Raw genomic sequence first — 26,691 nt, forward strand, 5'->3', positions numbered from 1 at the left:
TGGTTGCCGTTCTCGCTGTGCCTTCTTTTATTTTTCTCTTGCTTTCGCGCTTGTTCGCTCCTCTTTATATTGCAACCTTCTTTGTCGCGATCATCTCCGCCTTTGGCCGTCCTCCTCTCTCTTGTCCCCTGTTCCAACTTTTTTTTTTTTTTCTTATCGATGGCCGTTCGTTGAGCGCGCCCACGTCTCTGGCGCGCACAGCGCGGTACGTGCGACGACCGTCGTTCAGTTCTGTCTCCTCTCCCTCCGATATCTGCCACCACCCTTCGTTCTTCCAATCCCGAGGGTTCTCCTCTCACTTCGGCCACCTTTCGGACGTTTGCTTTTCTCTTTTGATTGGCGAGCTCGCGCAGCTCACTGCGCTCGCGTTGCTGCCGTGCGTGTGTTCGGGTCCTGCTTGCCCGCTTTTTTGTGCGTGCGCTAGGGGGGGGCTGCACGCCTCCTCGTCCCTCCTCGAGCCGAGTCGCTTACAACAACCTCCCACCCCGACGGGACCTGCAGCTATTGATTTTGAGACTCTCATTGCTGCCTTCTCTTTATTTTTATTTTTTTCGGCCGCGGACGGTTTTGTTGCTTCTTGCCTCGCCGGCTCATCTATTTTTGTTTGTCCCTCACGTCCTTTGCCTCGGTGTTTTTCGGCGATTTGGCGCGGCTCGGTAAAGTTGGCGGGTCGCAGTCGCGGCACGCTCTTTCTCGCGCTGCTGCCGCACGATCTCGCGCACCGCCCGCCTCCCCACCACTCGGTGCTGACCTTTCGGTCTGATCGCGAGCCTGGACCCTCGCTTCGCCGCCGGTTTGGCTGCGCTTGCCTCTGTTTCCTCGAGCCCGCACGACGTGGTGCAAAATGCGTGACGCGTGCAAAGCCCGCTGCGGAGGAGCCCTCGGGGCTTCGTTCTGGCCGGCTTTCGTGTTCTGCGCAGTGCTGCTAAAGGCCCGAGTGTTTTGGAACTCTGTTCATGCCTGCTCTCGCGTCCAGCTATATACGCTCATATCATCGAGCGCGTGTACTGCGGCATCAGCCAAACTGGAGCGAGTACGTACGTCTGGTACGTCTTATGACACATTCGACAGGCTGTCTCCAAGCGCTCTGGCCATAGGCGGAAAATTTTCATTTTTCCTGGGGGCGCTGGGGCCCGACCAGGGCCGGTATTTTGTAGCGATGCCTCAAGCGACCAGTCGCGCGGCAATTCTGCGTGTATTCGCGAGCTCCTTTCACACTCGGAAATACACATTTACGTAGCACGTTTGAGCAACAAAAAGCTGTATCGACGGTTTTTCATGTTGCTCTACAATTTTCTCATTTACACTTTGATAATTAGGACAGTACTTCTCGAGTTAGATAATTAATTACAATTAGCTAATTAAATCTCAGGAACGAAAAAATTACTGGCGGCTACTTCACTGCACTGGAACCAATACGCACTAGGTTTGCTTCGCGTAACGCCGTTCCGTGATAGCTGGGACACACTATATATATATATAATATCAGCCTATATTTATGTCCACTGCAGGACGAAAGCCTCCCGCTGTGATCTCCAATTACCCTTGTCTTGTGCTAGCGTATTCCAACTTGCGCCTGCGAATTTCCTAACTTCATCATCCCACCTGGTTTTCTGCCGTCCTCGACTGCGCTTCCCTTCTCTTGGTATCCATTCTGTAACCCTAATGGTCCACCGGTTATCCATCCTACGCATTACATGGCCTGCCCAGCTCCATTTCTTCCGCTTAATGTCAACGAGAATATCGTCTATCCCCGTTTGTTCTCTGATCCACACCGCTCTCTTCCTGTATCTTAACGTTACTCCGAAGATTTTTCGTTCCATCGCTCTTTGTGCGGTCCTTAACTTGTTCTCGAGCAAAGGTTAACCTCCAAGTTTCTGCCCCATATGTTAGCACCGGTAGAATGCAATGATTGTATACTTTTATTTTCAACGACGGTGGTAAGCTCCCAGTCAGGATTTGGCAATGCCTGCCGTATGCACTCCAACCGAATTTTATTCTTCTGTAAATTTCTTTCTCATGATCAGGGTCCCCTGTGAGTAATTGACCTAGACAAACGTACTCCTTTACAGACTCTAGAGGCTGACTGGCGATCATGAATTCTTGCTCCCTTGCCAGGCCATTGAACTTTATATTTGTCTTCTGCATGTTAATCTTCAACCCCACTCTTACACTTTCTCGGTTAAGGACCTCAATCATCTGCTGTAATTCGTACCCATTGTTGCTGAATAGGACAATGTCATCTGCAAACCGAAGATTGTTGAGATATTCGCCGTTGATCCTCACTCCTAAGCCTTCCCAGTATAAGAGCTTGAATACTTCTTCTAAGCATGCAGTGAATAGCATTGGAGAGATTGTCTCTCCTTGCCTGACCCCTTTCTTGATAGGTATCATTCTACTTTTCTATGAAGAACCAAGGTAGCTGTGGAATCCTTGTAGATATTTGCCAAGATATTCATGTATGCCTCCTGTACTCCTTGGTTACGTAATGCCTCTACGACTGCTGGTATCTCTACTGAATCAAATGCTTTTTCATAATCTATGATAGCCATATAGAGAGGTTGATTGTACTTTGCAGATTTCTCTGTGACCTGATGGATGACATGGATATGATCCATCGTAGAAGATCACACACACACACACACACACACACACACACACACACACACACACACACACACACACACACACACACACACACACACGCACGCACGCACGCACGCACACGCACACACACACAGAAAATCAAACACATTGCGGTAAACGGAACAGAACTAGAAGAAAAGCTCCGCATTGCATTCATTTTTTAGAAGTTCCTGAAAATTTCATGTATTCATTTCAGTTGCGATTGTAGGAGGCAGCTGATTCCACTCAATAATTGTTTTGGGTATGAATGATTTCGCAAAAGATGAAGTGCAGGCAATTGAAGCGTTTGATCTTGAAAGGATGGTCACTGCGTGGAAAGAAGCTTGCCGATGGTGATTGAAAGAAATCGTCATGAAACAACGGATCATGGTAAATTTTGTGAAAAAGAGTTAAGCGAGCAAGTTTTCGACGATGGGAAAGGTTATTTATTTATTTATTCAAAATACCCCTAAAGGCCCTCCAGTAGAGGGTAATACATAGGGAGGGAGGGGGGGGGGGGGCGATAGCTGATCATACTGTCATAACACTCTATGACAAAAATACAACAAAAGCGACAAAATATGCAGACACAACTTTGTGTAAAAAAATTAAATAAAATAAAATAAATGACCCGCATCAAGACCCGTTATCAAGTCCCGCACGAGCTTTGAACGCCGTGACGCTAGTGAAACGCGAGTAATCTGAATAAGTGAAACGAGCAGCACGGTTCTGCTGGGATTCGATGTTATCTATGACGTAGGCTTGATCCGGGTCCCATATGGCTCAAGCGTAAGGTTAAGTCGGACTGAAGGTGAACTCCTAAATATTTGTAAGTAGAAGCTGTCTCAACTGTTACGTCATTAATAGTGTATGTGGTTGGGATGCGGCAAGAGTTTCTTGTAAAGAGGAGACGAGCTTTGTCTTGGAGTGGTTTATGATCATTAGCCACGATGAACAGCAAGTGTCGAGGTCAGTTTGTAAATATTGGTGGTCAGTTTCACGTTTAATGACTCGCTACACAACACAGTCGTCAGCGAACAGTCTAATTTGGGGAAGATACACAATTAGGTAAATCATTAATAAATATTAGAAAGAGCAGGGGACCAATTAAGCACGCTCCCCTGGGGTACACCAGATGCCGCTTGAGCCATTGAAGAACCATTTTCCCGAGAGGTAAGAATTCACTTGGCCTGGCGGCAGTGCCGGCGGATAAATACAAGATTGCTCTTGTCCAGACTTGTGATAGCGATAAACATCAATATATTCGTATCCGTAATTTGGTTCCTCTTTAACTAGGCTATACAGCGCTTTCAATTAGAACCTTAAACTGCCTGCAGAAAGTTAGGAGGAATTTTTTTTTTTTTTTTGAAGACGGGACGAAAACAAACGGTGTATCTTCACGTTTCATAGTACGGAACCTTGGGATTAGTACACTGCTAAGCATTAAGGCTAACCCGACTGCCGACAGCACCACTTGACTATCGTGTGCAGCTTTCTGCTCGTCAGATAACTGTCCAGCGTATGTAGTTGACTCGTCCCTAATTGGCGCTGCTTTAACCATGGATTTGAGTATAGTACATGGCATGGCCAGTATGCATGCGATCAGCTCACATGTCTGCTTGACGACGGCACCGCATCAACCACATCTCTGTGCTTTGTTGATAAACACGCTGCTTCTCGGCTGTTATAACAGGGCCGTTTCCCCTTTAATGGTCACCCATAAAAGCAAACTTCTAGTGAACAAAACTATCCGCACCCCTAACCACCGCTACCCAAACAGCAAAAACTAAATCTAAAAGTAAGCAAGAGGTAAGAAACAGCTAATTTGGTCATTGCAGAAAATATATATATATATATATATCTGGAAACCACGAGCCCTATCATATATAGTATAGTATACATGCTTCCGATAGCTGTGTATACGTACGTTGTATTCAGCGACGCGACTTATGCCGCGATCAGCGCAAAGTCAGTATACATGTATATATCCCTTGCCAATCTTGATAAGCGCTTACGCAGTCACGGTGGGCGATAAGATTTTTCTGTCGCGTATATGTATATATACTTGTCGCTTGTGGTCGGGAGACCTGTCGCGTCTCTCCGATATGTCTACCATATAGATTGTTCGAGCCGCGCAGGGCCCCTCAAGGTTGCAACAAATGTAGCGCGCGCGTTGAATTCGGCGGCGTGCGATGTTGCACTATAGCTTGCGCGAGCAACATTCTGGGATCGTGTCTTTTAATGCGTCAGCATTAGAAGTGTCAAAGTGGAAAAAAGTATGTGGGAAGCCGGTCACGTGGTATATATATATATATATATATATATATAGAGAGAGAGAGAGAGAGGGGATGAGAGCGCTCAGTGTGCGTGTGTATGTATGCAGTTTGCTCCTCGAAGGAGGCAAGTGGTGTGTCGAGTGAGCTGCCGAACACTTTGCAGTGTGGTGAGCGATGTCTAAATCATGGATCCGGGACCTCAAAGAAGTGCGACGTAATGCTAACGCTTTTCTCTCGCATTTACCGTTAAATCACCGCTGACCTTTTTACACATCGAATTATTAAGTAACAGGCGACAGAATTTAGTCGCGAGGACGATCGCAGCGCATGTATAAGATGATGATGCCACCAGATTTATGTAAATCTAGTTGTTTGTAACTGTTGAGTTATGCAACTGTGTTGTTTTCAAGTACGACCCGAAGAGCGGCCACCGAGGCACGTTGCGAGCCACGGCGTATATATGAATAAACGCTTCTACAAAATGAGTCGGTTAATTAATGTTGTCTTTAAAGAAAGGGATCCGCATGCTAATACATAGTCGAGCTCGTGTACCTCTTTCTTTCTCGATGATTCAACGCGTCTGTATCGAAGTGTTTCTGCAAATCTTCCGAAATAGTTGTTCGCATTCTGTTCGGCGCGCGCGCGCGCGTTGTTCTGAATTCGTTTTCCGTGCCGTTTTTATTTGCCCTGCAATACGGCGCGCGTTTATCCGACGCGACGTCCTGGCTCTCTGTCGACCGACTCTGGGTCGAAGCCGCGTGTGCACAGCGCTGTGTCAGCACACGTGTGTAAGGCGAGCACTGCGCTGCACGTGCCGTTCGCCGGTGCAGCATGCCTCGCTCTTTCGGCGCGGTTTCGCAACTCGGCCCCTGCGCGCTGTTGCCGCCGCGTAGCGCGTTGCGTCACGGGCGCGCCATCGCTCTCTCTCGTCGAACCACGTGCGCATTGGCGCCGAGCTACTCGCACCGATGTCTCGCGGAATGCCCACAAACCTCCCGTCGCGTAACAGGCGGCCTCCGTTGTTCTTCCGAGGAGAATGCGTTCCTATGCTGTTATCCATTCGAAAGTATCACTACCCCCTGCTTTTTTGGCGGTGTTGTACGCTTCCTGTTGGGTTGTTTTGTAAAGGCTCATTCACACTAGGCCGACACGACACCGATTTTGGTCGGCCGACTGTTGGCGACAGCATTTTACAGGACCGAAAACGCTGTGGCCAACGGTTTAGAGGAAGGAAAAAGCTGTCGCCAACAGTCGGCAGACCAACAACGGTGTCGTGTCGGCCTGTAGTGTTAATGAGCCTTAATTGGTGCGACCTGCGGTCTTTTTCTGTTCCTATACTGCTGCACTCTGTTCATTTTCGGTGCTTCATTTTAGTCGTGATCGGTCGTGTTGTTTATCTCTTTCTTCTTTATTTCCGTTCTCCCGTTTCTATCCCGTCGTTTCTAAAGAGGCAGCAGGCGTTGTGCCTGTTCCGGTGGCAGTGGCCAGCCTGTTCCCTCCCTTATTTCCCTCTATCAGTTGTGTATGTTTTCGTGCCGAATAAAATTTTTTGTGTTCACTAACAAGATACTGTCAGTCACAGCATTCACGTTTCCGCAATGTATTTCGCGCACATATCGACCGTTAAATACTTATATAAATCTGCGCTTTCAAACTCTTTTTCACAATCCTAAATGTTTCCAAAATTTTGCAATTCTGGGGCCGTATTTGGCGATGTTTATTTTCCTCCAACTTTGTTTATTTATAATCACACATTGCGATTGGTCGACAACGATAACGAAAAAAAAATGGAGGACGCTTAAGCTTCGCTTTTAAGAGTGGAACGCGATAGCATTCAAAGATCCCTGGCTGCTTGTCAGGCTTTTTTTTTTCTTGTATATTCAAATTACAGTCCGACGCTATCGCGTCTGTAGGTTGTGGTTAAGTCGTACTTTACGATTTTTTGTTTCACTAACATTTCATTTCAACAAAAAAATTCATTTTTTTTGTTCACTAACGCCTTGCGCCATGCGAAGGGTCTGCCCCGTCGGGCTGGTTCGGCTAGTCAACGAAGGCTGGTTCGGTTAGTCAACGACGCCGGCGCTTACGCCGACGCCGGCGCCGGATTTCCTGCGACACGGGGGAGCTATCGCGTTAAAACATTTAATTCTTAACGAGTCTTAGTCGGAGTCTAACGATAACGGAGGCGTCGCTTTGTGTATGTCACCTCAGGGCATATGAAACCTTTTGTGCCTACATGTTCGCACCGTTCTAACAGCGGGGCTGTTTAAGCATCCTGCGGGATCCATATACAGTAACTCAATGTTTAAGCTCTTGGTTGCGCCGCGTAGTGCGAGAGAGAGAGAGAGAATAAACATCTTTATTATGTAAATGCAGCTTTGGAGAGGCGCCCTCATTCCAGAATGCCTTGACCTCGGGCCGCGTCCTGGGCCCTCGCAATCATCCGTTGCTGATCTTCGAGGTCGGAGCTGGCCAAAGCTCTCACAAAAACTGCTCCTGGCGATGACGTCACCGCGCGTTGCCTAGCAACGACCTCGCAGAGCGGCGTGTACTTCGCCTCCTTTCCGTGCTGTGCACATGTTGCCTGCACATGGGACGCTAGGAGAGGGAATCGGAGCACGCGCGCGGGCGCCCTATGCTCGGGAGAGAGGAGAAAATGAGAGAGCGAGAAAAATTGTAGCAGCACAGGCAACGCGCAGAGCTGCTGCCGACGCCGTCCGCGTTTCCCCGCGTTCGCGCCGAACGCGTGCGGTGTCAGTGACTGCAGCAGGCGCCTCTAGCGGTGGCTCGGCAGGTTTCGACCACCACGCCCCGGCAAGTGCGGAGGCGCAGCTTGGCCGTGACGTCACCGGGGAGATAAAGCTCAGAGCCGTCGCGACGGCGGCAGAACTCTCGTTGACTCTGTGGTGACTACATGTAGCCTTGACATGGGACGACCAAAGAAGATCCGGACACTCGAAGAAGAAGCCGCACATCTTGAAGCGCGTCGCGCGGCCAAGCGAGAATCTGCGCGTCGGCGGCGGGCCGATTCGGAATACCGTGCCACTTAGCATTTCCTAGCAAAACTTAGCCAAGCCTAGTAAAACCTGGAAGAAGGTAGGTCGATCACCAGCTCCGCTGTTTACTCCAGTCTTGCACCACTTGTGCAAGCTGCCCACATTTTTCTGTTCAGAAAAAATAATTAACATAAAAAATATTGAAAAAATTGGGTTCGTTCAGAATGCAGTGTAGTTCTTTATCGATACGTTATTCGCTAGTCCCGAGCAGACGGTCTAGTCTCCTGACGTGACGATGTAGCAGAGCGGCAACCTTTAGCTGGAAGGCTCCTATGTAATACATATGGGAAATGAGAAATCGTTTTTCTCGGGAATCACTGCGCCGAATTCGATGGTCTGTTGCAGTTAAAATACTAAAATCTAGTGAATGTAGCTAGCGGTTTTTGAATTAGGCTATAAATTATTTTCTACGAAATTTGTTTAAACAAAACTAATGTTTCAGGTTCACCATTTTAATTCAGCAATAAAATGCGATATCACAATTCTGTTAATTGCACCTATTAGAAGTATGAGGCGGCCAGAGTTATGTATTATACATCACTCTGATATATATTACTAATTTGTGAATGGGACTTAAAACCCTCGTAAAGTATAGTAAGTGCCGCGTAAGCTGTAAATTCGTAGGTAAAATTTGTCCACTTTAGATGCTCTGACAGATGCAGTTTACGAAACTGCGATGTACATTTTTGGTGCAAAGTAGCGGATTTGTAAACTTCGTGTTGAAATTTTTAGCAGTTCTAGCAGATTTAGCAGTTTAAAAATTAGCAGTTCTCGGTAAATTTTCGTCAAAAGTTGCAGGCCCTAAATATTCTGCTTCTTAGAGTCACTAGAATTTAACTTTCTCTCTCAAGTGCAACAATTTTTTCATTTAAGTCGGTCCAGCGGTTGGCTCATAAGTCTGAGTTTTACATGTATTTGAATGGGGAAATCTGCGTTGGCTCCGAGCTAAAGCTTCCTCTTAAAGCCCGTTTTTCGCCCTTTCTTCGTTTACACCAAGATTCGGCTGCCGGATAAGACTGGCGCTTCTGGTATTTCAGCTTAACTGTCAGCGCGCACTCCAAGTCGATATATCCCAGAAATTGGTGCTTACGAACTAAGAAATAAATAGAACGAAAGTGCGGAGAAATATACGATAATAAAATTGACAGCTGAATTGAATTTATACCAACTCGGCCAGCTAGCTGTCGCTATTATTAATGTATCACAGAAAAATTATTGTCCCATTGCGAGCAAGGACGCCCGCCTGCAACGACACGTCAATCATTAGAGCTTCGCTGACGGAGCTGTGCCTGGTTCGTCACATAGCGTAGCATACATGAGGCACAGTCTCTGCAGATGCATGGAAGAACGTAAATCCTCCATGTTACGGTGAAAGGGAACTCGCACGAGGACTCTCGCTAGGACCAACGTGGCCTCCGAGAGCTGTGCGATCTCGGAGGCAACGGGACCATCTACTTGGTTGGTTATCAACACAATCGCATCGCATTTTTTCCGGTCTATTCCGAATGGTCTGTGCGTGAAACCCCGGTTCGTCAGAGGCCATCTGCAACGAAATTTCACCTTGGATAAATTAATTTAGCCGGTATGACGTAGTCCTAGCACGTTCGCCTCCGAGATTTCTTGGCACGCCGCGGTACCGCTCAATCTCGGAGGTCGTACATGCCGACGAGCCGCGCGTTCTCGGTTGTGCGTCATTTCCGGCTAGCGCTAATGACATTTTTTTTTTTTTTGTCAGTTTCAGTATGGAAAAAAGAATTTTTCCGGGCTTTTTGGTGATGCATCCACTCGTACTTCAAGCATAAAATTTCGAACAGAGGCTGCTCTAATACCTACGCAATCAGAAACTATAAGCTTTTTAGCAAACCAGTATTTAGTTTGAGTCGGTGTGGTGTTCTCGTGTCGCAGATGCAGTCACCGTGCCATTGTAAATGTGCGTCGAAGCATGTAGCTTACAACTGCATATATGCGAAATAATTGCCATCGCGTTGCCTTAACCCTTTCGCTATACCAAGGCCGAGCTGTACTGCCCCTAGCTGTTTGTGTGCCAAATCAAGACGAGCCTACTCGTCAACTCAGTTCGCGTCGTGCATTTCAGTTTCGGCACTTCGGTGCTTTGCATTCCTTTCGTTATCACCTGTTGAGGTGCTTACGCTAGAACCTTATACGCGCGCCGAGGGAAAGTCTGGCTTTCAGAACAGACTTCTTTCATTAATATTTCGGCTGAATATGGGCTAAACCGCACGTGGCAATATAATTTTCGAATCCGGGTATACAATGCAGTAAATAGAAATTGAAACATTTTGTTCCCTCTCTCTCTCTTTTTTTTTTTGTGTGAACTTGTGAATTTAGGGTTTAAAAGCAGTCGTAGCATTTTCAGCACTGATGGCATTCCGTCTTCACGAGCGAGCTGGGCAAGTTTAGTGGCGACAGCAGTGAATGACGTTGAGACACCGCGTGTGCTGAAACTGTATCGCTTTCATTCGTGACTCCCGACAATATAGTGTCCACCGCCGCGCGTACTTATGTGGCGTAAAACACATCGCAGTTTTGTGCAGAATAGCTTCGTTGAGAGGCGTACACAAAAAGAGAGGCTGTTTGCGCATGCGCTCGGCTCGGGCTTTCTTTTGTGAAATCCCCCCCCCCCCCCCCCCCCTTCCACCGTAATCGGAGAAGGTTGCGATGCGAAGGCCGCCCAATACAGGTTTTTCATACCGACGTGGCGACGGCATGCCATCATGCCTGAACATCTGCTGTAAGTGTCGCTGTCGAGGCTGCCGAGTTCATTGGTAGGAGCTGACAGCTGCCTGTTCCACGCTGTACGCGCAAAGCCGTTACGCTGAAAACATATGCGGTATTGAAAAAAAAAAAAAAAAAAAGTTCAGCTTGACAGTCGAATGTGTGGCGTGCGTGATTACGAGCGCTGATGAAATGCCAGGCTAAGAAAGTAACTGCACTTGAACTGTATTATTTATCATCACTCTTCGTGCTGCTTCCTCACAGTATTAACCGATCACAACTGGAAATCGCAAGTGATATCAGTTGTCTCCGTCTTTCTACGATTTCCCTTCATTTGTTGCTGTTGTGGTTCCAAATAGTTGTAACTGGTTGAACCATGGAAACGGACAGTTAGTTGCGCAGGTTAGTCGGTCCTATAGTTTTAAACGTTTTCACTTCAGTTGGCCGTTAAACAGTGACGTTCTCAAGTCGTCTTGTTAGACACTAGTTTTATTTAAGCCACCTTTATTTTCACGCGCACGTCAGTGTCGGTTTGGTCCATTACGTGCGATGTTGTTAGAACAGATTGAGCCGGAAGAAATAAGACTGCGATGAGAGCCGGGTTATATCGTGAAGCGCATTTTAGAAACGAACGCTAGAAGTGGTTGTTCCAACACCACTATTGTGTCTAATTTTAGCGCGGCGTCTTGCTCGTTTGCAAGTAACGCGTCGAGATAACGCCTGCACTTTGCTGCCGAGGTTGAGATCGCTTTATACCTCTCGGTTTCACTTGCATTGCTTTTGATAAGTGTATGTATGTGCATGTGTGTGTGTGTATGTGTATATATATATGTATATATATATATATATATATATATATATATATGCAGTCTGGTTAGAGTAATAAATTAACGTCATTTTGTTGTCTGATTTCTGTTATATGATTACTAACGATGTCACTCAGGTTTTGGCAAATTCTAAATGCAGTGGCTGTTTGTGTATTTTCGCTTAAAAAAAGAATTTCACTGAGCTCTTTCTGTTTATGTTTGATGAAATTTGAACTAGATATGTATGTTGTTTTCACTCTGTACATTGCTTTATTGACCTGTACGCGTGCCTAACCCTGCCATTTTGTACGGGGTCGTGGTCCTAGTCAAGCCCGTGAAGAGGCTTTTTGACCCCGGCCCCCAGCATCCCAAATTATGGAATGTTGGAATGAATAAAGTTTCAAAGGTAGCGAAAGTCTACAACGTCATCACTTATATATATATAGCCGACCCTTGATTGCGCGTAGTGTGACATGCGGTCGATTCGCGAGCCAGCGCGCAGTTTTATTGCGATAGCAATTATATGGACACTCCAAAGCGGATTTCTGCCGTCGTCGTCGCCGTGAGGTTCCATATGACGTCAACGGCGATGAAATCGTCGCCGCGCTCCGGACGCTGTATGTGCGAGTGAAAGGGCGCGAGGGACGTGCGCTTTCACGGGGAGCGAACGCACGTCGCAGAGCAAACGCGCGTTCTGCACCGTGCTCCCGTAGAAGAGATTATAGTTGGAAATGGTGAAAGAATGGGTTAAAGTGCAGCGTGATAACTGTCTCTCAATAGAGGACACCTCAACCGCGCTGCACAGGGGGATGGGGACTGAAAGATAGGAGAAGGGAAAGAGGTAGCCGTGCTCCCGTAGGGCTGCAGAATTAAGCGTCTCTTTCCTCCTTTACAATCAACACCATATTTAGAGAGCAAACGCGACTTCCTTCCATCGCGCGAAAGGCAGTGGGGGGACGCTTAGCTGCGGCACCAAATGCGTATTTATATAAAAACGCTGCGAGGCGAGAAGGTGGGTAAGATTTCTGACGCTTCTCGACGAGTGATCTCGTCGAAAACCTCCGAGCCGCCCCCAGAGGCACCGGCAACAGTCACCAACGCCGCGCGCGTTCGGTGCGAACGCGGGCAAAACGCCGACGGCGTCGACAACAGTTCTGCGCGTTGCTGGTGCTGCTGCATGTCCAAGTTTATACAGCTGATAAAACTACTATCCTTACTCCGTATAGCTCTCTACTGATTTGCTATCGTAATTGATGCTTCGCCTTTCGGGTGAGATGACTGCGACACTTTTTGACTCACACTGCTCATGGTTCTTATTGTTCGCAGGAACCCTACATGGCATGGGCGACACGGAGCTACCTCCAAAAGCGGCGTCTCTCTAGTGAGCCACCTTTATTACGGGTAATGCGAAAAGTGGAGAATCTCAGCGTCACTCCCGTTTACCGACCTACTACCTCATTGTGTACAATAGGCAGCGCACTGTTCAAGTCAGCGTTGAAGCGTGATGTTCCCCACTCGACCGAGTAACTGCCGACAGTGAGGCCGGAGAAGACTACGAGTGTAGGCGACCTTTAGAAGCGTGCGACGCTTGTTCCTGACGCCAGGGAGCAGCGGAATATTCGTGCCGTTCCTCGTGTGGGCCGGGCATATCTGCAGAGCCTCGTGCGATGATTCTGCCGTGCGACGTCGCCAGCAGCCATGTCAGCAGCAGCAGCAGCTCCACTTCGTCGTCCCTGCACCCGTGCGCGGTGCCGTCGCTGAGCGTCCCGTCGTCGGTCGCGCCCATCTTCGTCAGCATGGACCAGCACCACCAGCAGCAGCAGTCGCCCGAGCAGCTGATGGCGCAGTACGCGGCGCACGTGCTGCGCCAGCACCAGCAGCAAGCCAAGCCGTACAGCCGGCGCACTCCCGCGGCCAAGCCCTACTCGTGCGAGCAGTGCGGCCGCGGCTTCAAGTACCTGCACACGTTGCGCTTCCACATCAAGACGACACACGACAGCGCGGCGCCCGCCGTGGAGCCGCGCCTCTCGAGGCTCCGGAGGGACGCGCCGCCGGACCACCTGTCGTCGCAAGGCGCCTACGCCGAGCCGCCGACGGACGACAGCCGCGAGGAGGACCTCTCGATGCCGCGGCCCGCCGAGGCGGGGGCCCGGTCCGAGACGGACGTGCCTCCGGAGTTTCCCCAGGACGCCGCGCCGGCCGAGCCACCGCCGCCAGTCAAGAAGGAGGAGCCCCCGGAGAGCTACGGGCCGGTCAAGTCCGAATCCCAAGACGTGCCCACCACCACGTCGTGCGTGGGCAGCCTGTCGCACATGACGGCCAATCTGAGCTCGAGCCTTGCCGCCGCGGGTCTGCCGTCGCCGTCTTCGCTGCTGGGCATGGACGCTTGGCGCAGCATGAAACTTCAGGCCGAGGTGCCGCTGGCGAGCAAGGTTGACGTGGTGAACCCGCTGACGGAGCAGCAGTACACCCTGTACAAGTGCGGCATCTGCGGCGAGACTCAGCCGAGCCTGCGGGGCCTGTGCGACCATCTGCAGGCGCACACGCGTGCCGTCAAGGAGCACCACTGCGACAAGTGCGGCGCCGTGTTCAAGTGGCGCAGCCAGCTCCTGGTCCACGAGCAGGTGCACCAGGTGATAGAGGGAAAGGCCGGCCTGCCCCCGCCCGCTGGCCTGCCCGTGCTGAGCCCGCTACCCGAGGCGCTCATCGGCGAGCCGCGAGTCTCGTTCGACCAGGCCCTCCAGCTGGGCGCCTTGGCGGGCCACTTCCTGCAGCCGGGGTCGCTGCCTAACATCGCCATGAGCATGCCGCTCGCCATGCCCCCGACGACCTCGGTGGCGCCGACCTCGACCTCCTCGGTGCCGGAGTTCACGTCGCCGCACTGCGCTGCACCGCCGCCACCACAACGCGGCCCCGGCGGCGGCGGTTCCAAGGGCGGCTCGTCGTGCCCGTCGTCGAGCCAGGAGGCGGGCATGCGGCTGCCCTTCCAGTGCAGCTACTGCAGCAAGTCGTTCGACCGCATCTTCTCGCTGCAGCGCCACGAGCGCATACACACGGGCGTCAAGCCGTGCTACTGCAAGGCTTGCGGGCGCGGCTTCAGCGAGCGTCGCAACCTGCGTCACCACATCATCCGCTTCCACTCGGACGTCAGCCAGCGGGACCAGCTGCGACGGCGCCGACGCGCGGCGGCCGCTAGGAGCCGCGCCGCGGCGGTGCCTGCCGGCGGCGGCGGCGCCAACGGAGGCGTCGCTGCCAGCGGAGGTGGTGACCCCGCCGACGACAACCCGCAGGGCTCCCTCAAGCTGGTGTCCTTCCTCAAGAAGACGGCTGTACGCATCCTCAACTCGGTGGACCAGAGCAAGGAGGAAGACGACGAGGACGACCTGGAGGACATGGATGATCTTGAGGACAAAGCCGATGGCGACTTGGACGACGAGGATGACTTGAGGGCTGGGGATGACTGTGGCTTTGCTGAGAATGGAAGCCCAGACGGCTTCAAGGAAGACCACAGGATGGACGGCAGCAACCCCGAGGTGTCCGACGAAGAAGGAGCTAGTCCAATGGCGTCTGAGATGCCAGTAGCACTTTGCATGAAAGACAATGGGAGCCCCGTTTGCTCAATTGAGGCAGATAGAAAGGCTGATGACGAAGAGGGCGAAGAGGACAACAAAACCATCATCTATCCTTTGGAGGCCATGCCCATGGCGACAGCACCTGTTGAACCGGCACAGGCGGATGAGAAAAGTGGTGGCGATGGTCCTTTGTCCTCGCAAGACTTGGACGCTAGTAACGAAGAACTGAGGCGGCCAGCTACGGGCAACAGGCGAAAGAAGGGAAGGCCAATGCGCTATGGTCCAGCAGTTGTGGAAACAAGTGAGGACTGTGGTAGTGACAAAGGAGTTGAAGAAGGTGCCCGTGAAGTTAAGGATATGGAATCTGAAACCAGTGAAGAAAGAGTTGCTGAGGACGAAGTTAACCCATATACAAAGGAGGAAATGGCAGCCTGGATGCAGCTTGGCAAAGCAGCAGGTAAACCTCACTATTTTGCAAATCTTGTCTCTAACGATACTGCAGTTCACACAGGTTTTTGATGCACAGCTAATACTGCAAATACATGTGTAATTGTGTTGGCAATGGTGGTGGCTCTGATGATAGTGCTGTATGAAGCATCTGTGACCAGCCATAATATAGTCTCACATTTCTGATTATATACTGGATCACTTTAAATGTTTTCTGACATCATACATTGAGGACATTGGTGTAGAGGCTGACACCACAAAGGCAGAATTGTTCACATTTTTCAAGAGCATAAGCATTCAAGGTAACCATGGATAATTAAGCATACAAAGTAACCATGAAAGCACAACTACTTTGGATATTCCGGATATTCATCTCGGATGTCCCACAGTCTACACTCGATGTTTGATATCCACAGGCATTCAGAGGGTAACAGTTTTAAACAAGATTGAAAAAATCAGGCGTGAATAACACAGACATAAGAAAGATCAGGACAATACAAATGCTGCCTTATCTTAAAGGAATCCCTATGAACTTACTCAGCTTTCTATTGTTTTAAATGTCGGACAATGCAAGAAATTGTTTAAAGACTATTAAAAATCTTTCTATTTCGCAGCCTAGACAAACCAAATCGTACAACATGCTTGTCCATATTCAGCTAATGCAAGATGTGCACTAATTCCGCACTGCATGGCTGTGTATAAGGAACTAAAAAAATTTTGCTATTGCACTTCTGGCCAAGGTGGTACGATGGCTAAATTTAATATTTGGTTTCAGCAAAAATAATCGTTCTGCTCTACATAAGGTTATGGTGAAAATGATTGTGCTTTATATTAATTGAATTGAAAACCGACCATAGTGGCTCAGTGAGATATCCAGATTTTAAGAAGCTCCTCCCACCTAAGGAAAACACCTTTAGGAGGGATGTCTTTCCTATAGAGGACTTGGGAGGACTCCCTAACCTGGGAGGACCTTCGTAGGTGGTTTCAAGTTAGTGTATATAACTTTGCTGTTAATAAATGCACTATGCTTTCTGTTTAAAAAGGGTCTCATTATATTTTATATTCTGGGTCTTTTGAAGGAGCATTACAACATAGGGGAAGTCCTCTCTCGCATAGGAAGTCCTCAACACAAAGTGCCTCTCTAGAATGCCATGTCCATTGCTATCATGCTCACTTATTAGTTTCCAGCAATGACTACCCAAACATGACTCCAGGTTAAATGCAAGTTTCCTTCAGATTTCTCAACATGACCACTGTAGGAGTTGGTGCTGTGGACAGAAAAACTTGTTGCACTATAAAAAACATTGCTACCTTAAAGATCACAGGTCGGTCACCAGCCCTCGGTATGCCTAAACTCTTTACCCATTAAAGATTGTGTTCAACATAGGGCTCACGCAGCCGTGCTTAGCCCCACCATATGCAGCCGCCACCGGAGTAGAGGTCCTCTAAATTTACTAATGCACATGCGCTCACTTTTTCAATTCAATTTTATTTCCTTTGTAGGAGGAGAGAAGACAAAAAGCTGTTAACACAGCTTGACAGAGGTCCCGTCACCTATTGTATTACAGCAGGAAGAGAAATACAGCAATTACATGCCGCACATACAAAACATACTATAGAAATGGTTATATGAATGCATACATACACACAAAAATGTGCACAAACAACATATTGATGTACATCCTGCAAAATGAATTTTCTGTGCTCCAATTACACTTACATGCCATAAAAATTTAGACAACGCATTGTTGTCTGTGCTCTGCAACTAACAGACAAAGCTCGTGTAGAGAGTTCTGCATGTTTAAAAAAAAAAGCAGTTAATATCAAACTAAAAATTTCTGTTAAGATATCTCATTTCATCTGTGTTGTCATTCTTCAATACTATTTAACGGCTGCTTCATGACAATAAATGTCATTAGAATGTCCACTTTAATTGTTGAGGAAACAGTTTAAAACTACTGTCATGTCAGTTTTGCACAGAAATGTACTACTTGGTCTACCTTTTGTTTCATTTGCAAGTGACAAAGACGGAGTGTTAAAAGGAACATTTTATGTTTACTTACATGTAAATGGTTCTACTACTATTTATGAGCATGCTTCATATACCTGTGAGATACTATATACGGAAATCGATGAATGGTGATCCATTGGATACCCAGAGATGTCCAACACAGAAATTTGTTCTGCAGGATACCTTTACATCTTATATATACCCCATTGGATATTCAGTGTTTCTTGGCCTCCAAAAGTCGATGTAGCTTTTTAAAGGCATTTCTATTGTCCCTAAGTTTTGGAAATATGGATGTTTTTCAGCTTGATATTGAACATTGGTCAGAAATTTGATATGGAACAAGTAGGAATAGCTTGCCATGTTGTTCTCACTGTAAGCGACAACTTGAATATGTGGCTGAATGTGAAGTTGTTACTTGTGCATATCTATATTTTTTTTTGTATGTATCATTTTTTTCTTAGTTTGTATGAGTTGAGAAAAGATATTTTCTTTCTCTCTCTCTTTATTTTTTAAAGTTGAACATCGTTCTAAAGTTGCATCTGACACAACACTGTCATTATATCCCGTTATTATTGTAAGCCTGTATTGATTATGTGCTGTCATGTATTAACATGTGCATTTGAAACGTTTTAGATTTACTTCGTTATATTTGATAATTCATTACATTTGTGTTTGTTTATCGAGGTTTGGCTGTATGAACATTGCCCACACTCAGCTGGAATGCTTGTTAGATGCGAAAGGTTAGTTTGTTCTTTCAAAAATATTGGCCGAAATACATATAATTTTTGGTTTGTTCCAAGTTGACTTGTAACTAGATTGCAGGCACTAAATGTGCACGTTACAGTTAACAGAAATATCGGTAACTTGTCTCTTGCACAGCGTCTTGTCTTCTGCTCTTTCAAGTACAGATTCTTGAGAGCAATACAAGCTTTCCTGGTGGCAACAAAAGCAGTGTTAAGAAGCTGCGCAGGGCTGGGATAATGTGACAGTGCTATTGCAACGCGGTTCCTTTTCGTGTTTCGTGAGTGCTTCTAGTGGCCCACATTACCACTGGAATTGGCTGGCTGTGAATGGTGCATGATAAGGAAGGAATAGAATCGAGTTAAAAGAATCCTTAAGTTATGTTGGTGCAGATTACCTGTTCAATTAGAGTGTTAATTTTCCTTTTCCGTTGCATTGCTGTTGTGCTCTCAGGAAGCAACACTGCAAGCTGTGAAAATGGGGAAACCAGCAGCCCTGACCCCGATGGCAAAGCGGGCACGGCAAGCCATGGGCCTTTCCTCTCGGCGTACAACCCCAGGTGCGGAACGTTTGCTCCGATTTTGAAGGCACAAGTAACTTTACGTGTGTTATGAACGTCGTGTAAAGCTTTGAATAGTGCAACAGGTGAGGCTAGTTGGATGTGCGATATGTTTGAACGTCCAATGCACTTGTAGGCATGGTACTTAAAAAATAATAATTGTAAACAATTTCACCCAAAGTGCACTTCGAGAAAGTGTGGCAAAGGCCCTCACCATAAGGTCTTTACACAAGGGGTAGTCACACGACAACAGCACAGCACAATACATAAAAATATGGAAAAGAAGAAATCCAAAGCAACCAAAAGCAAGTAAAATGACAGAGTGGAAAGAAAGGCAGTGCAATGAATGCAAAAATAAAGTATTTGAATACAAAAAATGCAAACAATATGAAGTAGAGTTTGCAGGTGCCAAGGCAAAAAAAAAAGAAAAGTCAGTTGGTCAAATGCTTGGGAGTTTAATTTTTGCTGTTTGTTTTGATGGCAATGTTTGATAGGATGTCAGTTCCAACGGCAATGTTTGATTTCACCGACAAATCGCATCATGAGCGACAACTACTGCATGTCCTGCTTTTGCATGGCTGTTGTTGCATTGTAGCAGTTTAAAAGTTCACATGTCTGTTCACATTGTATTCCTTGCGACGCACAAGGTAAGACTATAGGTTTTTCACGTCCACATTTTCTACTGTAACCTGCCAGGAATGATCTTTCCTTCAAGTGGTCTGTCATGTTATGTGAGGTAACTCTGATTTGCCTGTGTCTTTTGTTCAGGATGGACATGGCCGAACGGCCCATAAGCCGGGACGAAGCGTGCACCCCACAGATGGGTCCTGATGGAAAGTTTGTCTACCCGTGTTCCTACTGTTACAAGACCTTCTCTTCTACCTCTGATCTCAACAGGCACATGGACTTCCATGAGGGTAAGCATGAGACCACGCTTTTGATGGCCATGGAAGTAGGTGGGAAATCGTCAGTGCACTAGGCACACGCAAACATAGTCTTATTGCAGCCATGACCAGTGCAGAATTAATCTGACTACAAGGTGAATAGTTGGGAAGCAAAAATCTTGTAAGTGCTTGTTCTCACCCCGAAGCTTTTAAGTTCAGTTGATATTCTTTGTGTACTTTTGTGTGTCCATCAGCTTCCTGCAGAGCTACCCTGCTCTGTTAGAATCTTTATAGAGTCTAGGAGATGTTCCTGTGCGCTACATTCTTACGTCTTATACAAAGGGGGGGGGGGGGGGTGGAAGAGCCAAAGAAAGTTATCACTTTAATAACATACACGAGACGAAGGACACAACATATGTGCTAACATGCACTTATTTCAAATTGAGCCGTACCATAGTTTTCTAAGCAGCAGCAGCAGAGCCCGTTTTTTTTTTTTTTTTTTGCTATTTACAGCATTTCACAAATGCAGTCGCAATAAGTGTGATGTGCACACCACGAGGCTTCCTACTCGCTCATCCAGTGCTACAAGATAAAGTACGACAACAGCGAAGCTGGTTGTTTGAAATTTGCTATGCTCGCAGACAACTTTCTGCGGCAGTGAAGTAAAGGCTACAGGGGTGGAGCTTCTGCACGTGTCACTGCGCCAAGTATGTAGTCTGGCAGAGCTAGGTTTCTGGTTGGCGCAGGTTTCAGATGCTGGTGTGGTGTGAATTGCACTAGGTGTGTAGAAAGTATGTACTGTTTGCATCATATCATGGCACTATTTACAATGTCTGTCTGAAAAATATCCAACTGTGCTCCTGGAAAAAAAAGTCACCTGCATAATCGTTGTCCTAATGCCCTTAAAAGTAGCTCCTTCCTGCTTCCACTTCTCAAAGCAGCCCTTGAACCCATCCTTGGGAATTGCTGTTAGGGCAGCCGTTGCTTTGTGCTTGAAGCCCTCCTAGGTGTGAAGGCACATACCTTTCATGTGCCATTTGATTTTCGGGAACACCCGGAAATCTTATGTGGCCATGTAAAGAGGAGCTTGATAAACCACCATAATGCTGTGCTGTGCCAAAATAGACTGAATCACTTGAGTCGTATGAACAGGCGTGTTATCGTGATGTAGCTGCAGGTCTTCAGAGTTCTTCTGTCGAAATCCTGGGCATAAAAAATTGCAGCCTCCCTCTGTATTCCCTAATTGTATTTAAAATGGCATTCACATCATCTTTGTTGCTTACTACTTGTTGAGCAATTCCTCTCTCGGTTAAGAGTCTCTCATTGCTGTGGTTTGCACTTAATGAACATTTTCATCACTATGGCTTAATGGAGGCCTTCCACGGCATGGCTCACTCTTCACAGGTATTAGGCCTTCCTTGAAGCAGTTGTAGCAACTTTACATATTTATCTGCTTGACTTCAATAGCGTCGTCTCCAAACGCTGGTCATATCTTCCAAATTCCTTCTGTTTCAGTATCGCCAAGCTTTGCACAGAATTTTCAGTGTTTTGTTCAATTCACTCCGTCATTTTTGCCCACTTAGAATCGTGCAAACACCAGATGACATTATTCAGCGCAACTGTTTCTGCACAGCAGCAGACAGAAGTGAAGGTCGCACCACTTGCAGGCTATAAAGACATTGTGGACCCTCCGTTGGCGACGTGGTGTGACTAACCTGCGCCCTGTAGTTTTATGTAAAATGAAAAAGGTCAGATGCTTTTCAGACAGACCTTGTAAGTGTGCATCTTGATTATTTCCATAATGGCCAAACATCGCTAAATGTTTGCCAAGGTGTGCTTAGTTAGTTTGGTCACAAGGAATGTGACAACGCCTTGATTGCTAATAAGTGAATGAGATAGCATCGTTGCCTTTGAAACTATGGCTGTGAATTGCCGGGCGAACAGCTACTTGAGAGAGAACAACGAGGCCTTTCTTGGCCTGTTCTCATTTTGTGTCTTTCTCTTTGCTCTCTTTCCTCCTGCTTTCTCATAGCGGGGAATTGTTCTTTCAAGTTGATGTAAACTGTAAGTATCTTGGAAAGGTGGCCACCTGCTTTCTGTCTCTTACCCTTTGGAAGCTCTTTGCACATTTGGCGCATTTACTGAGGCCATTATCGTAGTGCATTATCCCGAGTCAATGCCATTTCTCAAAACATCACCAACCTATCTCTTTCTTTGCCAGTTATTTTCATGAAGTACACTGAAAAATGTCTTGCACCCCAGTGTTGCACTAGGATGTTAAACATAATCAGTAGGAGTGGGCAAACATTTGATCTTTCGAGTACGAATCGAATATCACACACTAGCTATTCGCTTAGAAGAGTAGAATTTTGAGCCAGTTGGTGATGAACATTTGATTATGGTAAAGCCTGATAGAGGGGACAAGCGGTGTCCCGGCGCTTGTCCCGTCTATGCGCTTCACTGAAGTCAAATAGCTATTCATATTCGAAATTGAAAGTGGACTATTTGGTACTTTTGAATATCCGAAACTAACCAAATATTTCACAACAACTGACTGTTAGTCTGATTACTATTCTCTATCAGCTAAACAAAGTATTCCAAATTATCAGAAGTGAAACAACAACAAAAGTTTTCAAAACAATGCAAAAACAAAATTGGCTTTGCTTTCGGTTTCGCTGCAGAAGCCTACACGACTTGTGATGTTTGCTTGTAGTCTGTCATTAAGTGCATTTGGCAGTCTAGCTATGTAGCAGTTTTATTTTTTCGCTAGAACCAGAGATGTTTTTCTTGAAACGGGCCCTTTTTACATGTGTTGACGGCACACAAATTCTTAAGCAGCTTTTCTTGCTTTTTCCACAACTTCTGATCTTTTTTCGGCAACTCTTTGTTTAGTGTTTTTGGAAAGCTAGTCATACAGCAGCCATTCATCCTTGGAAAGCTTCTTTGCTACCAGGCTCTGAAGAAGTTGAGGGGCTATTCGTGCAACTTTTTCAATGAGGATTAGTGATCTTGTGTTTAAAACTGCTCCTAATTGCCCCTGATAGTTAGCAGTCTTTTTTTCATTAGTAAGTACAAGTGAGGTACTTAATTATTTAGAAATAAATTATTCTCGCTGTAAATATGTGCCTGTGCATTTGAATATTCTGTATTCTGTACAATATTCAATACTTACTATTTGCATTCAATTTGTATTCGAAAAGTTCATATTCGCGCACCTCTAGTCACCATTCAACCAGTATTTTCCATCTCGGAGATGTTTCTCAGAGGCGACAGACTCGGGATATTACAGTATATGGATTCACTGATTTCCACACTGTGTACAACATAACTGCATTTGCTAAAGAAAGCTGCTGTGTATAAAGAGTGAAGCCACATTAAAAACAAAACCTGTCGTTCCCTTGGCAATAGTCCATAATTGTTCTGTGTGAACTTTGTTTGGAGCAGTAAACCAGCAGTGCAAGGTGATGCACACATCTGCTGGCAACTTTTTGCAGCTGTGTCAGTGCATGATTCTTTCAATTCTTAGCATTCTTGGCTTTTTCTTTGAAACCTCTTAATTTGGGAACTGGATATATTAAAGACGGCAACATGATTAAAGTATTAAAGCTGGTGTCATGACTGCCAGGAATTGGACTAGAGCTTGATACAGAAGATTATCCAAGGGAAACATGAGACAGGTGTTCTTCTGGAGTTACTAGTACAAGCATGAGAATAATGGATAGCATGAGAATAATGGATAAACAGCGCAGATGATGGAACAAGGGATACACAAACAAGGCAGGTCTATTGTGTAATAAAAGCGCACATGCTGCCTCTGTTTGGACTGCTTTGAAACAGTTGCACGTGTGGAGTTACAGAAGTTGAGATGTATTGTGATGCCAAGGAGCTCTTGTTAGAAAGATCTTCACGTATGTCTCATCCAGCCATTTGTATTGCTTGTCACATTGAACAAGAACCCAGCTTCAAACGCTTGTAAAGTATAAACTTGAGATCGAAGGGACATGTACTGCTGGTTGTGCAATTAATGCACGGAAGGAATGGATGACAAGAGGCGCAAACTGGATTTTTACTGGAAGGCATCTTACACACACACTGATGATTTATGTGCATCCCCTTTGAAGCAGGACGATGGCATATAGTCACCTAGCCTGCTTGAGTTCATCAGGCATGCTGTACATGCTTTTTATTCCAGCATTTTGTGTGTATATATATATATAAATATATCCTTAATTTTTTTTTCTCTTCCTCAAAACTTCTATGTCTACCTTGTACCGCAACTTATGCCTGTAATGGGATCCGGTCGTACCAATCTGTTCCCTTGCATATCTCGACTGCTGACTGGTTCATGCTTCCGCCCACTTCAAACCCAAGTGCTTCTGGAAGGTGTACGTTACCTAGTGTTCTCACTGGGTGAATCCCTTTGCATTCCATTAGGATGTGCTGAGTGGTCTCCAGATCTTTGCTGCAGCATACACATGCCTCATCTAGTTCCGAGTATTAGCTTCGGTATGTTTTGGACTTCAGGCAACTGGCTCGAGCCTCAAATAGCAAGGTGCTGCTCTTTGTTTATCATACATATTTTCCCTTCTAATTTATTTCTTCTCATTCTTGTAAATCTCCATGGTCCTTTTTGTTTCCATTCTTTGCATCAATTCACTGTCTCTATTTCTCTCACTTTCTTTCTGATGATTCCTGGTTGTCTATTTACAGCTTCAGTTATCTTGTACTTGGTTTCCAACTTTCTCGACCTCTTCATTCATTCTGTATCCACCCTTTTCAGGTTCAGATACTTGTGCACTTTAGCTGTTCCTTTATTTTGATCCATGTTTCCGAGTCTTTCTTCAAAACTAATTTTGCTCTGCGCTTCTGACTTCAAAAGAGGCTCTACCCATGTCACCCTGCACTGCCTCATTTGTGGTTTTATCGTGAGCTCGAGCCCAAAGCCAAACAGCCTACCAATCTTTGGTCAACTTCCAACCCCGACAAGATATCCGATTTTAAGCACAGAAATGGCATTTGCAAACGTTAGCACTGGCACCATTACTCCTTTCCAGGAGTAAAAACATCTCTAACAAGCGCCATCTGGTGGGTGAAAAAAGCCGTATTTGGTAGTAAAAGCCTTTCTGTAAAAAAAAAAAAAAAAAAAAAAAAAAAAAACTTCTATTACTTCCTTCTCATCTGCACACTACCAATACCAACTTGCCCAGCTGTCAGTGTTGGAGGGACTGTTGCCATAAGAGTGTTGCTCATTTCCTTGGACAGGAATCCGGCAGTTCCTGTGCCGCGCCTGCAGCTACCATGCGGTGACGCAGTCCGATCTCAGTCGGCACGAGAAGACGCGGCAGCACCTGGTGCGGCAGCAGAACGCGTGCTCCAGCTGCGGCTTGGGCTTCAACTCCCCGGCCCTGCTCGGTGACCACGCGCTCAGCTGTGGTGCAGTCAGAGACCTCACATCCAAGGTGCAGTCAACTACGGAGGCCAACAACAATGACCGCAGCTTCGAGAGTAGGAACGGCGAGTCGCTGCCGGCTCAGCCTCGGCCGGTGGCGGAAGACTCTGCCGGCCATTCTTCTTTGGGTGGCGGAAGCCGGCTGGAGAAGAGCTGCGTCCTCTTGAAAAAGAAACTGCTCTGCTTCGAGGGGGCACTGTGAGTGGCAGCAGCAAGCGAAGATCTCACTCCCCTCTCCTCAGGCCTGCAGCCATTGTCTGGCTTTTCCGAAAAGTGATATTCGTAACGGGTCTACACGCAGACATTGAACATCGAGACACACACACAGATACAAGAATAACTGGAATGTTGGTGACTGATGTGCTTTTTCTTTTTTTCACTGCTGTCTCAGTATGATGTGCAAGAGCATTGTGGTGACATTCCAGGCTGACTACGGGAGTATATGTACTTTAGCTAATTTTTATTTTTGCTTGGCGAGTCTGTGCACTGTGTCGTTTCCTGTTTTAGGGGAAGCCGGCCCAAGAAGTACCTAGGTGACTTTTTTCTCCTTTGCATTAATATTTTTATTGTTGCTGTTGTTGTTATTGCCTAAGCATTGGCAGGCAGTTGAAATCTGCTGGCTACCCCGAGTGGAATGTGTCATCACTTTAAGTTCCTTGGTTGTTGGGTGTGACCGTTTTGTGTGTGATGCAAGAGCTGTGTGCTTTTGCTGTTTGCTTGAGAGGCAATAGAGAATGCCCTTCTCACTCACCCATCTTGCCTGGGTGCCTGGCTTGTGCAAGAAAAACTTAGTTCTGGGCTCTCGCCTTTTTTTGTTAGTTGTTTCATGAGTTAATTGGTTACTTGTTACTTAATGGTCTCATTTATGAGCGCTTTTCTTTTTGTGCAATCTGTTGAAACTAAGTTGCGTTCCAGACGATTTCGTTTGCATTGTCCTTTTGTCTGGAACAACTCTCAAAACGGGCAAAGTGTGGCCCCAACTGCGTTTTTCATGTTGGTGGTGCTTTTTTGTTCAGCGGTGGTGTTAATGCATGTGCCACGTGCCAGACGCGCATGAATACGGGTGTTTTTTCTCCTCAGATTCCAGATGACTCAGGGCCTGTAGTGAATCGGATCTGATGGGTAGATGCCTCCTTTGTTCCAACTGGGAACAAACGAAGTCAAGTTCACTGGAAGTGCCATGGGCGCTGTGCAGTGAATTAAATGTCCAGACACATAATGAGCACTTTTTCAAAATATATACGGGTGGATTTGTGTAATTCCCCCCCTTCTTGTTTTTATTTGCACTGAACTGCAAGATGTGTAACTAGTGTCATTGTAACAGCCTGTTATCTTAGAAAAATCTGTTTGCAATATATACGTGGTTGCGCGAATTGAAGACTGTTGCGCAATTGTTATAAATGTGCTTTGGCCAAGTACACTAAAAGAAAGCAAAAGAAAAGGAAGTGTCAATGTGAGTGTATTTTAGTGTCTCTGCAAGGCAATAAACATGTCAAAGTATAAGCTTAACGCTGACATTGATTGTTTGT

The 26,691-nt window shown here is 46.6% G+C and overlaps 1 protein-coding gene across 7 annotated transcripts in view; it reads left to right on the forward strand.

Annotated features, from left to right (window-relative positions):
• The window catches only part of LOC119455368 (sal-like protein 3), a 136,525-nt gene extending 109,846 nt beyond the window's left edge, over positions 1 to 26,679 (forward strand). For 2 of the 7 annotated variants that reach the window (XM_049668727.1, XM_049668729.1), the window contains 5 exons: positions 12,826 to 12,900; positions 12,971 to 15,528; positions 18,724 to 18,829; positions 19,598 to 19,746; positions 24,976 to 26,679. In XM_049668727.1, coding sequence (XP_049524684.1) covers positions 13,167 to 15,528; positions 18,724 to 18,829; positions 19,598 to 19,746; positions 24,976 to 25,364 — 3,006 coding nt within the window. In that variant the 5' untranslated portion in view covers positions 12,826 to 12,900; positions 12,971 to 13,166 and the 3' untranslated portion in view covers positions 25,365 to 26,679. Of the gene's footprint in view, positions 1 to 12,825; positions 15,529 to 18,723; positions 18,830 to 19,597; positions 19,747 to 21,745; positions 21,778 to 24,975 lie in introns of all 7 variants that reach the window. The other 5 variants (XM_049668728.1, XM_049668730.1, XM_049668726.1 and 2 more) reach the window with 3 other exon arrangements.
• Positions 26,680 to 26,691: the final 12 nt, after the last annotated feature.

The sequence above is a fragment of the Dermacentor silvarum genome, chromosome 6 (genome assembly GCF_013339745.2).
Source record: "Dermacentor silvarum isolate Dsil-2018 chromosome 6, BIME_Dsil_1.4, whole genome shotgun sequence".
In the NCBI taxonomy this organism is placed as follows: domain Eukaryota; kingdom Metazoa; phylum Arthropoda; class Arachnida; order Ixodida; family Ixodidae; genus Dermacentor; species Dermacentor silvarum.